The sequence below is a fragment of the Pelobates fuscus genome, chromosome 4, assembly GCF_036172605.1.
Source record: "Pelobates fuscus isolate aPelFus1 chromosome 4, aPelFus1.pri, whole genome shotgun sequence".
NCBI lineage: Eukaryota > Metazoa > Chordata > Amphibia > Anura > Pelobatidae > Pelobates > Pelobates fuscus.
The window spans coordinates 178,367,875-178,381,868 of record NC_086320.1 but is presented as its reverse complement, the minus strand read 5'-3'; the positions used below and the strand labels follow the sequence as shown (position 1 = coordinate 178,381,868).

Genomic DNA, 13,994 nt, shown 5'->3' with positions numbered 1-13,994 from the left:
GGACCTTCAGTGCAGCAGGAGGTATTGTCACTGAGAAGAGAAGTCGCCTACGTCAAAAAAGTCTAGATTACCTCACCTTTATTAAGATGAATGAGGGATGGATCCCGAAGGGACTGACAGTGGGCAATGCATTCGACTAAAAAAGGCCTGATGAGGGGGACTACTTAACACACCACTCCTATCTGGTGGCACATTAGTTTACACGCGCAGTGCCCCAAATTTGAAGTAGGAGGACCAACCAAGCATCTTTTTCCATCTCCCGGTTGCTAAAATCGATGCCATATACACATCCCCTGATAGGGGACGTAACAGGGATTAAACTGATAAGAATAGTACTACTTAACACACCACTCATATCTGGTGGCACATTAGATTGCACGCACAGTGCCCCAAATTTGAAGTAGGAGGACCGACCAAGCATCTTTTTCCATCTCCCGGTTCCTAAAATCGATACCATATACACGTCCCCTGATAGGGGACGTAACAGGGATTAAACTGATAGGAATAGTACTACTTAACACACCTTATAATAACGCAGAGAGAGGCAACGCAGAGAGAGGAGTCTGAAGAAGAGGAGTCAGAGGAGGAAGGTGGCTTTGAGGAGGTGGAAGACCAAACACAGCAGGCGTCCCAAGGGGCTTGTTGTCACCTTTCGGGGAGCCTTGGTGTTGTACGTGGCTGGGTGGAGGAAGAGACCTTCAATGACATCAGTGAGGACAAGGGACGGGACATGGCTAGCTTGGTATCCAACCTTGTGCAAATGGGGAGTTTGCGGTTGTGCAAATGGATTGTTTACGGTTGTTTGCGATGCGTTAAACGGGGAGTTTGGTCTGTCACTGTGAAGCGGGCGTAACCCTTACACTACCTGATCGATACAACATCATACCTGATGTTTTAAAGCACGCTATTCCAAACAATTTAGGAATGTTAGGTGATTTATGCCCTTTATGGATTAAAACCAGACTCTGCATCAACTATGTAATTTTCCATGGGAGTTTTGCCATGGATCCCCCTCCGGCATGCCACAGTCCAGGTGTTAGTCCCCTTGAAACAACTTTTCCATCACTATTGTGGCCAGAAAGAGTCCCTGTGGGTTTTAAAATTCGCCTGCCCATTGATGTATATGGCGGTTCGCCCGTTCGCGAACATTTGCGGAAGTTCGCGTTCGCCGTTCGCGAACGGAAGATTTTATGTTCGCGACATCACTCACAATCCTTATATATTTTCTTCCCAGTGTAATTGAATTAAGAGATGCACCACATTTCTTAAGGCTGGGATAATACAGTCCATTCACACAAATGTAGAGCTGACTAATACCTCTATACACGGTAAATGTATAATTAACATTATACACTGTTCCCTTCTTTTGTTACATATTTTTCACACCTGATGATTTTTACAAGGCACTACTCTCTCCTTCATGTGTATACTTCTTATTCTTGAAAGGAAAAGAGAGACACCGATTTGGGTTGTATTATCCGCCTTTTACTCTCCACCAATAAATCTCAAGCACTTGGAACCTACCATCTCCCATTTCCACTGATTCTGTATGTTTGTATCCTTATTTAGACTTTTAGTTAGTTCATTAATTCTATTGGTCATGTGACTGTGACATCACACAACCATTTTTTGTTAAAAATTTTATTTGAAATGGTATATAACCAGGATGGTCTTTATATCTGTAAACACTTTTGAGAAAGCCTGTGATTTGGCGAAACGCGTTGTGTATTTTCATATTTTATGTAATAAAAAGAGCCTATTGGGGGGGCGGAGCTAAGCGGCCATGCCGAGCGGTCGCACTGGACATGAGCTCCGTGCAAATTCGCTCTTAAACCACCAAATACAGCGCAAATTTGACCACAGCGAAAGCTGGGAGACCCGGAGAAGGGAAACCAAGCGTTATAGCGCCGAGAGGCAAGCATCCCGACCGTAAACGGAGGCTCCTACCCAGGGATAGACCCGAGGCCTACCAGAGGCCTACCCAGATAAAGCGAGGAACTGCAGCCTCTCACCTGGAAGTCTCCCCGGAATCCGTTTCCCCCCGCCCCCCCTCGCCGGAGAGGGATATCCCGGCACCTAAAGCGACGATTGAAGCACAGAGGTGACAGACCTTCTGAGTCAACACGGCAACAGTAATCGCCAAGTCGGTGGAAAGCAACTAAAATGGCTGCCCAGCGAAGCGCACTAGCCCAATCGACCATGAACCCCCTCGGGGATTTCGACCGACTGTGTGCGAACTTCTGGGTGCTGCTGTGCGACCGCGGAATAGCCTACCATCTGGCCGTGAAAATGGTGTCCAAATGGGTCTGTCCAGTGACCAGGCGGCGCCATTACAGTTATCTTCCGCAAGCAACTAAACAAGCGACTAGACCCTGCGAACGACGACAAGCTCAAGGGCGGGAAACAACGCCATACCGCATAGGCAAATTCCATGGCCCCCACACTCGAGAGACCACGACGGCTAAGATAGCCTCCCACACAAGCCACTCACCAGCCCCAAAAGCAGGCGCCCAGCAAGGGTCACATCCACCCCTCCACAGCACAGCCGCAAAACGGAGAGATGACTCACCGCCCAGCGCCTTCCTACGAGACCCAGAGACGGCAAGCCTTCGCACTCCGGGGAGCTGGCACCAAATACACCGACCACCGCTGGGAGCACACTCGCAACCCCAACACGGCATCGGTTGATCCAGCAGAGACTTGGACTTAACACCAGGCACAGTACCCACTATAACTCTGCATCACATACCCCTCACAAACTCCCACGAAACTCAGTCGAGAATGTTATATGTACCCACAGTTTTAGGTCTCTCTTTTCTCTTTAGGCGGCCATTGTTGGCCCTTGACACGCAGCGAACCAGCTTACCGTTCAGTTTAAAGCATACCCACAGCATGACAATGCAACACGAGCCCCAGCATAACATATAGCTTTAACATGTAGACACAAACTGACGGGTTTCTCTTGCCTATATCTAGTCGTTACACTTAAGGAGAAATGTGTAGTTCCCTCAGGATGTATTGAGTTGTAACTTTACGTCTATGCTAGTTTCACAAACCGTAGCAGCATGTTAAAATTATACCAATAGCTATAAGTGTATTACCCTATCTAATCTGTAAATAGTTTGTTCTTGCTAAATGATATGTGACGTGTTGTTACTAGACGTTTCTGATTCCATTATGCATCAATATAGCCAAAATATGCACTACTCAAAAGATGCACCCAACCCATCGTTCAATGTGTGTCACTTCTTGTGGACTTCATCTTGTAATAACCTATCACAAATATCAAAACAACTAGAAAATTGTACCTAGCCTGTAGTAACCTCACTAAGCCTATTCTTCAGCGTTTGACAAATCATCTACGAACAAAAAAAATTGTGCAGATTTAACAATGCCACTTCAATGTATTACCCTGTAACAAATTTTGCCTGTTTATGCTGTTGTGGCATACCTGAGCAGCTTGTATTTTACGCTTGCACTACAAAAAGAAAGAATTAAAAAAAAAAAAAAAAAAAAAAAGAGCCTATTTTGGACCCTCCTAATTGCTTTTAGAAGATTTTATCAAAGAGGACTCCAGAAATATCCTTGGTGGGAACTATACCAGCTATGCTATCTGGGTTGAGCAAAACCTAATTTTTGTTCTCCTTTTGTGAGTGCCTCTCTTTTTTACTTTATTTGAATAGAGTTTTTTTTTTTTTTTATCAGTGAGCACTATTGACTGTTTTTATATTTCTTTAATGCCACATCTGCATCAGTGAGCTGCTACTACCCACACCAGGACTCCCACACAGTGCATCTGGATCATGACTCACTTCCTCGTAAATTGTTGCTGCCCCAGTATATCCATAGGGGGGGAATCATACCGCCCAAGAGCTACTATTTGGAGCTGATCAGAAGTGCATTTTTATATTTTCCTCACCAAGTATAAATACCTACTTGTAACGAAAATATACCCCAACACACAGGATTCAACTCAACAGAAGACAACACAGAGGGGAGATACGTCTACCGGACCTTAGAATGTCCGGACTCGACATATAAGAGAGTACAGATTCAGGAGCGATCCGAGGTGAAGGGCACAAAGAGACAGTGTAAACTAGGACTAGCCGGGGTCTGGTACACAGTAAACAGCAAGCCGGCAAACAGAACAGATAAGGATAAAGAGATAACGTAGTCAGAAACAAAGCCAAGGTCAAGAACGAAGGAACACAACTGAACACAACAAGCGCTGAAGGGAACTGAAACAGAAACCACGATAGGGCAAGGAACTAAGGGAAAAAGGTGAGTATATATGCCTTAACAACTATTTTGATTGGCCACTGTCACATCCACACCCCCAAAAGGTAAGTGTATGGGGAGTGTGGCATGACGGGGACCAATGGGGAGCCTTTGCCAATTTAGGCTCCCACTGTCCCTTTAAGAGGGCGAGACACGCGGCGCGCTCTTAGAGTCAGGCGGGACACGTGACCGCTTCTCGCGGTCACTGCCCGCCTTCCTGTTGCAGCCGTCGGATGAGCCATGCGCGGCTTGAACAGAGGACCCTGACCGGAAAGGGTAAGTACCGCTACAGTACCCCCCCTGAGGACACGCCCTCCGGACGGGGAGGGCCAGGCCTGGCAGGAAAACGAGAATGGAAGGAACGCACAAGGCGAGGAGCGTGAACAGCGTCAGAGGAAATCCAACTGCGCTCCTCAGGCCCATAGCCCTTCCAATGCACCAGGTACTGAAGTCGACCTCTAAGGAAACGAGAGTCAAGAACGGCAGAAACTTCAAACTCCTCATGACCCTTCACAGAGACAGGAGGGGGAGGAGGAGTATGCCGGGTATAGCGGTTGCGTACGTAAGGCTTCAACAACGAAGTGTGAAAGACATTAGGAATACGCAGATTCTTAGGAAGACCCAAGGCATACGAAACAGGATTAACCTTATGCAAAATACGATAAGGACCAATAAAGCGGGGAGCCAATTTCATAGAAGGCACCCGGAGACGAATATTACGCGTGGAAAGCAAAACCCTGTCCCCCACGACATAAGAAGGAGCCGCCCTGCGATGCTTGTCAGCCTACACCTTCTGGCGAGAAGCGGAATCCACCAAAGAACGCTGAACCTGCTCCCAAGTATTACGCGAACCAGCCAAATGCTCATCCAGAACTGGCATGCCCTGTGAGGAGAAAGCAGCCGGAAGAACAACGGGATGCTGGCCATAGACAACATAAAAAGGACTCTTGCCAGAAGAATCATGAGTAGTGTTATTCCGAGCAAACTCAGCTCAAGGAAGAAGGTCAGACCAATTGTTCTGATGGTGGGATACGAAACAATGAAGGTACTGCTCCAGAGATTGATTGGCACGTTTAGCAGCTCCATTAGACTGGGGTGGTATGCGGAAGAAAATGAGAGAGTAATACCCATTTCCGAACAAAAGGCTTTCCAGAACCTGGAAATAAATTGGCTACCCCTATCGGACACAATAGATACAGGAATGCCATGTAACGGAAACACCACTCTAGCGAAGATAAGTGCCAGTTCCCTAGACGTGGGCAGCTTGCGAAGAGACACAAAGTGAGCCATCTTGGAAAACCGATCTACTATCATTAGGATAACTGTGTTACCATTCGAAGGGGGTAATTCAACAATAAAATCCATGGACAGGTTAGACCAAGGTCTCTCGGGAACGGGTAACAGATGCAACAGCCCACAAGGAACTCTACGAGAAGATTTCATACAGGCACAAGTAGTACAAGCACCTATTTAGTCGGTGACATCCATGCGTAAGGAATCCCACCAAAAATACCGAGAAACAGCTGACACCGTTTTGGAAATACCAGGATGTCCAGCAGTCTTAGTGTCATGATACAATGACAGAATATCCCGTCTCTCGGGAACATCAACAAATAGTTTATCAGTAGGCCTCTCGTTAGGTGCCATGCTTTGTTTCGCTTGTATGGCCTGCAAGAGGGACGAGGAAATAGACAAAATAGTAGTAGCTATTATCCTGTCTGGGGGAATGACAGGAGTAACATCAATCTCCAGTTTGTCAGCAGTTGCGAACTGTCTGGACAGAGCGTCTGCTTTAGTGTTGCGGTCACCTGGCCTATAGGTGATAATATAATTGAAATGAGACAAAAACAGTGACCACCTAGCCTGCCTAGAAGACAATCTTTTAGCCTCACTAAGGTAGGATAGGTTCTTGTGATCCGTAAATATGAGGAAGGAATCCTTAGTTCCTTCTAACAAATGTCTCCATTCTTTAAGTGCTAAAATAATAGCAAGGAGTTTGCGATTACCCACATCATAATTCTTTTCTGCTTTGGACATTTGTTTGGAAAAGAAGCCACAAGGATGCAATGGCTTTTCAGGCATCTCTCTTTGGGATAAGACAGCACCTATCCCGATATCGGAAGCATCAACTTCAAGAATATAGGGCAGTGAGGGGACAGGATGCTGTAAAATAGGTGCAGAGGCGAACGTAGTCTTAAGAAATTCAAAAGCCTGAAGTGCCTCGGGAGACCAGACACGAGTATTGCCATCCTTTTTTGTCATACGGGTGATAGGCGCTACAATACAGGAAAAACCTTTAATAAAGCGTCTATAATAGTTAGAGAAACCAAGAAAACGCTGAATGTCTTTCAAACCTTGTGGTAGAGGCCATTCTATGACAGTAGAAAGATTCTGGGGATCCATACGAAAACCTTTAGAGGAAATCAAATACCCCAAAAACGACTTTGGATTGGTCAAATAGACATTTTTCCAGTTTACAATAAAGACCATTAGCAAGAAGGGTCTTCAGAACTATTGTAACATGTCTGTGATGAGTGTGTAAATCTGTAGAATATATTAATATGTCATCCAAGTACACAATTACAAATGTGTGAATAAAGTCCCTTAAGACGTCATTATTAAATTCTTGAAATACTGCTGGGGCATTACATAGACCAAATGGCATAACAGTATACTCGTAATGGCCAGATCTAGTGTTGAATGCCGTCTTCCATTTGTGGTCTTTCTTAATACGTATTAAATTGTATGCACCTCTAAGATCAAATTTAGTGAATACAGTAGCATGTTTGAGCCTGTCAAATAATTCCGTGATTAACCCCTTAAGGACACATGACATTCCCTTTTATTCCAGAAGTTTGGTCCTTAAGGGGTTAAAGGTATAGGGTATGCATTTTTAAAGGTGATTTGATTTAGACCTATATAGTCGATACACGGTCTTAAATCACCTTCTTTCTTCGATACAAAGAAGAACCCCGCTCCAGCCGGAGAAGGGGATCTCCTAATAAACCCCTTTTCTAGTGATTCCTTAATATACTTCTCCATGACATGGTTTTCTTGAACAGATAAAGGGTACACCCTGCCCTTTGGAGGTATAGTGCCAGGAAATAAATCGATAGCACAATCGTAAGGTCTGTGAGGCGGTAATTTGTCAGCCTCCCTTTTATCGAAGACAGTCTTGAGAAATAAGTACTGAGGGGGTATAACAGTAGACAAAGGAGGAGTAGTAGGAACATTAATAGAATTCAAAGGGGTGACTTTAATAGTACAAGACTCGTAGCAGGCTTTGCTCCATGATTTTATTTGCCCTGACTCCCAGTCGAAAATGGGATTGTGAGCACGTAACCATGGATACCCTAACACGAGGTGTGAAGATGACCTGGAACCGAATGGTTTCAAAGTGTAAAAGCCCTGTATACATGTGTAACGGTACAGTTTCATGAGTAACAACTGGAAAACTTAATGGTCTACCATCTATGGCCTCAACGGCCAAGGGTATCTCCTTCTCTCTTATGGGAATGTTGTTTTTCTTAACAAAACCAGAGTCTATGAAATTTTCAGCTGCCCCGGAGTCAACCAGGGCTTGTATGTGCTCAGCTATGCAACTCTTTCCCATATGCAAAGAAACAGGGAGAAGCAAACGATTAGGAGGCAATTTAGGAGACTTAGATATCACACCCAAGGCCAGTCCCCTATAAGGTCTTAGGTGCAAGAGTTTTCCGGAAGCAAGGGACATTCTTTTAACATATGGTCTCTCCTACCACAGTATAGGCAGAGTCCGTCCCTTCTCCTATGTAATTTTTCAGTATCAGAGAGTTTGGCAACCCCTAATTGCATGGGTTCCTCCTCAGATACTTTAACACTCTCAGGTTTATCAACTCTGGGGTTAATAGGTGTAACCAAACGTCTATTCCTGTTTTTAGTATAGAGCCTGTCACAAATCCTATTATTTATCAATGAGGTAGTCAATAAGGTCATCTAATGCAATAGGAAGCTCCCTAGCTGCTACCTCATCCAGTATAGTGTCAGATAAACCTTCCATGAATGCAGTAGTTAACCCATTGTTGGTCCAATCTACCTGTGAAGCAAGGGTATGAAACTGAATGGCATAGTCAGCCACAGACCTAGAACCCTGTTTAATTCTCATTAATGCTCTGGCGGCATTTTTTGACCTTTTAGTTGTGTCAAAAGTTCTACGAAAAGACGTAAGGAAACTATTGAAATCATGCACCATAGGTCCATTAGCCTCCCAAATAGGATTTGCCCACTCAAGTGCTTTATCGGTAAGTTGGTGCATAAGGAACCCCACTTTAAACCTATCTGTGGGAAAGGTACGTGGATACATCTCAAAGTGGAATTCTATTTGATTAATGAAACCTCTGCAAGTCTTAGAGTCCCCTCCATACCTAGGAGGAGGTGTTAAATGGGCCGAAGTATTAGGCAAAGTAGATACTTCAGGAAGAAGAGGTGTAGGAGGGTTAGGTGTGGTTGCTGGAATAGTTCTAGATAAGAGCGTCTGGAGAGCCTGGGCTATCTGATCCATACGGTGATCCTGCTCTACAAATCTAGCCTCATGAGAAGCCATCTGCTGAGCTAAGTCTGAGGGGTCCTTGGCCCTATCGTAATGTAACGAAAATATACCCCAACAGAAACCACGAAACCATGAAACAGAAACCACGATAGGGCAAGGAACTAAGGGAAAAGGTGAGTATATATGCCTTAACAACTATTTTGATTGACCCCTGTCACATCCACGCCCCCAAAAGATAAGTGTATGGGGAGTGTGGCATGACAGGGACCAATGGGGAGCCTTTGCCAATTTAGGCTCCCACTGTTCCTTTAAGAGCCCGCCCGAGACCCGTGGCGCGCTCTTAGAGTCAGGCGGGACACGTGACCGCTTCTTGCGGTCACTGCCCGCCTTCCTGTTGCAGCCATCGGATGAGCCGCGCGCGGCTCGTGCAGCAGCAGGACCGCGCACGACTTGAACAGAGGACCCCGGCTGGCCCCTGGAAAGGGTAAGTACCGCTACACCACTATACTATATTGTGTCTCCTGTTCTTTTATATGCACTGAGCACCATCTGGATCAGAAGACACTCACTAGGTGCTGTGACCCCCTTTCTTTATCAGAAAGAAGAGACTCTGGCTTGTGGTGTCCTAGCTGCCTAGTAACATTATAGAAAGTGCTGGAAAACCTTTTTTATTTATTGAATTTTAGGTAAATGTTTCTATTTACTAACTGCACAATTTAATAGAATATGGATCATAACTTATACTATACATAATAAGCAACTGATTACTACATTAAAATGGACAATTACCCGGTGCTCAGCAACAGGTATGTGGATACAAAAGAAATAAATATGCAAAGAAGCCTCTGGAACAGAAAGGTGGTACTAAGCAGCGGCACAGCCAAGGCAGATGCTACAAGAAAACAGAATGAAATCATTATGTCTTATTTGCAAATATACAAACATGAAAATCAGACATCAAAATGGATGAATGGCAAGTTCTACTGATACGTGTGCTTATTGTACATCATTTTTAATGTACTATCACAATAACAGAATGCAACTTTATATTTTATATATTTAAAGAAAACTGTATATTACCCACTAGTGCTGCACAAATATGCTGCTTCTTCACAGTGCATAGCATCAACGATTTATACATATGCAAAGCCAGGCATTTTAGTGTATTAAGGAACCACTTATTATTTATGCATATACACATACGTTGTAATCAAAATTATTCAATCCCCATTTATAGACTTTCAGCTGTTACAAAAGAACAAATCAAATAAAAGCAATGAAATAGCCAACACAACAAACAATTCATGTGGAAATACAACTTATAAGGACTTATCCAGTCTTAAAATTATTCAACTCCCTGAATAAAAGTCCTCACAACAGCACAAATATGAAAAACATGTGTTGTCTGTGGACCTTTTGACTTAGCCCTATTTCTAACATGCAGTCAAACATGACACTCTACAATCCCCCAGCCATTTCAGGTATTTGTAAATGTTACAGCTCAAGCACACCTGATGCAACTAATGAATCCCTTTTTTGAATATTTGTGCTGTTGTGAGGGATTTTATTCAGAGGGTTGAATAATTTTGAGACTAGATAAGTTATTTTAAGTTGCATTTTATACGTTTTTATATAGGGACATTTTATTTTAGATTTGCACTATTTCACTGGTATCATCACTATGTATTAAATGACTCAAATATTCAGTGAAAAATAATAATAAACCCGTCACCTAACAAAAGAAAATATATACATATGGAGTCTCCAAATTAGATCTCAGTCTTCACAGTGAATATAGGAAAGAAATATGTTTATAATCCCACAAAGGTAAATAACTCAGCAATATAAACCACAATTGATCCTTACAAAAATAGCAAAGTGGACTGTTACAAAAAAAACGATACTTTGTCCAATTTTGAATACACTATCCTTATTATTTTATAAGGACTTGCTCGTTTCCATTTTTCCTCTTTTAGTAGGGGTTCTTCGGAATTAGTTACTATGCTCCAATGCTCTGTGGGTTATGCCATTGGAAGCTCCCCAACATGACTTATTTATCCTCTATGGGGATCAATGTATACATTATATTTGGAACAACAGCCATCTAAAAATATAGTTGAGTGACACTGTAAAATGGAATTGGAAAACATGATAGGCCCACTGAAATAACAGGTAGATCAAGCAAAGTAAAGACACTAAGTGGAATGGATTGTACATATCATGTCTGTTCTGTCTAACATATTATGGTGAGATTTTATGTACTGCCAAGAATGGGGTACATTGACGTTGTGGAAGGCTTATGCAATATATGATCATATAATGTAACTAAACACCCATTATTTTTTGCCTAGGTGAGGTGTTTTTAAATAAAACTATTACAATCTGATTTGAAATCACTGTTTAGTGAATAAGCGACTGCGCTGGATTTTGTATTTTTTTTATTTTGGCCCCAGCAGCACCCTATAATGTATGCATGTTCAGGTGAGTGCAGCCCTCTTGGTTTCATATATATATATATATATATATATATATATATATATATATATATATATATATATATATATATAAAACAATTGATGTGTTACAGGTAATATAAAGAAAAAATATATATGGTTCAAAACCTTTAGCAACTGATGTCTGTTTAAGTTGGTAAAAACAAACAAACAAACAAAAAGCTTACTTCCAAGCTAGGAAATCCTGCACGCTCAGCTCTAGCTTAATATGTAACTGCTCAGCAATCCATCTTGTGTGGTTCCCACTGTTATTTTGGGATTGCACAAAAATCAATCAAGGATAGAGGCCTTGGCTATTATGTTTATGTGTGAATTCATTTTGAAAACAATGTTTTTCTATTTAGTTATGGCTGTATCTGTTGTGATACGGATGGAATGTTCCAAGATCTCACTGGTCAAGAGGAAAATTATTACTTTTCCCAATATGAAATTTGGAATTCATAGAAGTCAAAAGGTCAGGATTAAGAGTAATCTGAGCTAAAAAGAATTCTATTGGCTTATTGCGATTTGATTTATCAATAGGGAATCATTTGCATCCCTCAATGGTCAAAACCTTGCTTGTATCAATCATAAAATCTGTAACCTAATCCCACATTACCCGAGATCATTTTCTAACTTTACCATCTTATATTCATTTAAATATCCCATAAGCCCTTACTAATGATTTTCACGCAGTTTCTTCTTCTCCCTTTTTACATATGCCAAGTAATTTCTAGAGAAGAAAACTCAATGCTATGTTAAGGCTGATTAATTGAGTATTTCTGCTGTAATCTTCAGACTCAGAAGTTTTTTTTCCATAACAGTTTTTGCTCTAAGCTATCCAGATGTGGGAAATACATTACGGGTGCACGATGCAATATCACTCGCCAAATTTGTTATACCTTCTGGCATTGGTTGACCCCATAGCTAATGCATATCCAAAAGCAGATGAGTAAATCCTTTGTTCACAGCCTACACAAACTGAAAAAAAAAATGTTGTCCACATCAAGGACCAAGGCAATCTGTTTAAATTTTTCTGATTAAAAGGACCTGATTCTGATTGAGAACCTTTGCAATAAACATTTATAGTGATATTGTGTAGAAATAAATGATGCAGATTTCATGACCTTGACCTTGCAATATTTGCTCTGCAAGTATCCACATGACATAGGGGGTTGAAGAAGAGATAAGGGTAATTTCCATACACAAGGGTCTAATATTGATTAGTCTATATCGCATAGTGGGTGAAAGAAGAATGTATTTGCAGGCAAAAGCCCAGTACTGGTTCCTTCCACCTCACCACTCACAATAGACTGGGTGAAGAGGGACTAATCATTGAGCCTCCAGAAGACAATCTCATATCCAGATATAGAGGGAGAAGCGAAGGCAGGTGCATAGTGCATTCAGAAGCCTCACCTGAATTGAACTAGTTGCAGTTCTTTCTGTTTTTAATTACAGCTGTCTGACCATTTAGCAAGTAGCTTCAAAGAGGAAAGACAGGATTCACGGTCACTAGTAGTAGTACACCTTGGAATCCTCAGTTTATTGCCCACTTGGTACTAGACTTGTCTATAGGCTCCTGCAGTATAGACTACAAGATAGCATGCTCTCTCTGCATGATCTATTAGAAGAGTTTCCCACATTCTAATACAGTGCTGGAGAGGTATGATACAACGATACATTACATTCTCTCGGCACTGAGTGGTTATTCTGAACAGAGTGATTATGCTGAACATAAGTGAGAAGTAGTGAGAAAAGTTTGATAAAATAAAATACACCATTACCATTCAGTTGTATTTTTGTCCCAGTATAGCTCAGTCTGACATTCTTACATATCATAACATGCAAACCTGAAAAGGAAAACAAGCTTAAAGGAACACTATAGGGTCAGGAACACTAACATGTATTCCTGATCCTATACAGGGAGTGCAGAATTATTAGGAAAGTTGTATTTTTGAGGATTAAGTTTATTATTGAACAACAACCATGTTCTCAATGAACCCCAAAAACTAATTAATATCAAAGCTGAATATTTTTGGAAGTAGTTTTTCAGTTTGTTTTTAGTTATAGCTATTTTAGGGGGATATCTGTGTGTGCAGGTGACTATTACTGTGCATAATTATTAGGCAACTTAACAAAAAACAAATATATACCCATTTCAATTATTTATTTTTACCAGTGAAACCAATATAACATCTCAACATTCACAAATATAAATTTCTGACATTCAAAAACATAACAAAAACAAATCAGTGACCAATATAGTCACCTTTCTTTGCAAGGACACTCAAAAGCTTGCCATCCATGGATTCTGTCAGTGTTTTGATCTGTTCACCATCAACATTGCGTGCAGCAGCAACCACAGCCTCCCAGACACTGTTCAGAGAGGTGTACTGTTTTCTCTCCTTGTAAATCTCACATTTGATGATGGACCACAGGTTCTCAATGGGGTTCAGATCAGGTGAACAAGGAGGCCATGTCATTAGATTTTCTTCTTTTATACCCTTTCTTGCCAGCCAAGCTGTGGAGTACTTGGACGCGTGTGATGGAGCATTGTCCTGCATGAAAATCGTGTTTTTCTTGAAGGATGCAGACTTCTTCCTGTACCACTGCTTGAAGAAGGTGTCTTCCAGAAACTGGCAGTAGGACTGGGAGTTGAGCTTGACTCCATCCTCAACCCGAAAAGGCCCCACAAG

At 42.0% G+C, this 13,994-nt stretch overlaps 1 protein-coding gene across 2 annotated transcripts in view; it reads right to left on the bottom strand.

The window, feature by feature from the left end:
• Positions 1–13,994, bottom strand: part of PIGN (phosphatidylinositol glycan anchor biosynthesis class N) — a 360,977-nt gene that overhangs the window by 133,002 nt on the left and 213,981 nt on the right. For both annotated transcript variants that reach the window (XM_063450558.1, XM_063450559.1), the window contains one exon: positions 9,596–9,698. In XM_063450558.1, coding sequence (XP_063306628.1) covers positions 9,596–9,698 — 103 coding nt within the window. The remainder of the gene's footprint in view (positions 1–9,595; positions 9,699–13,994) is intronic.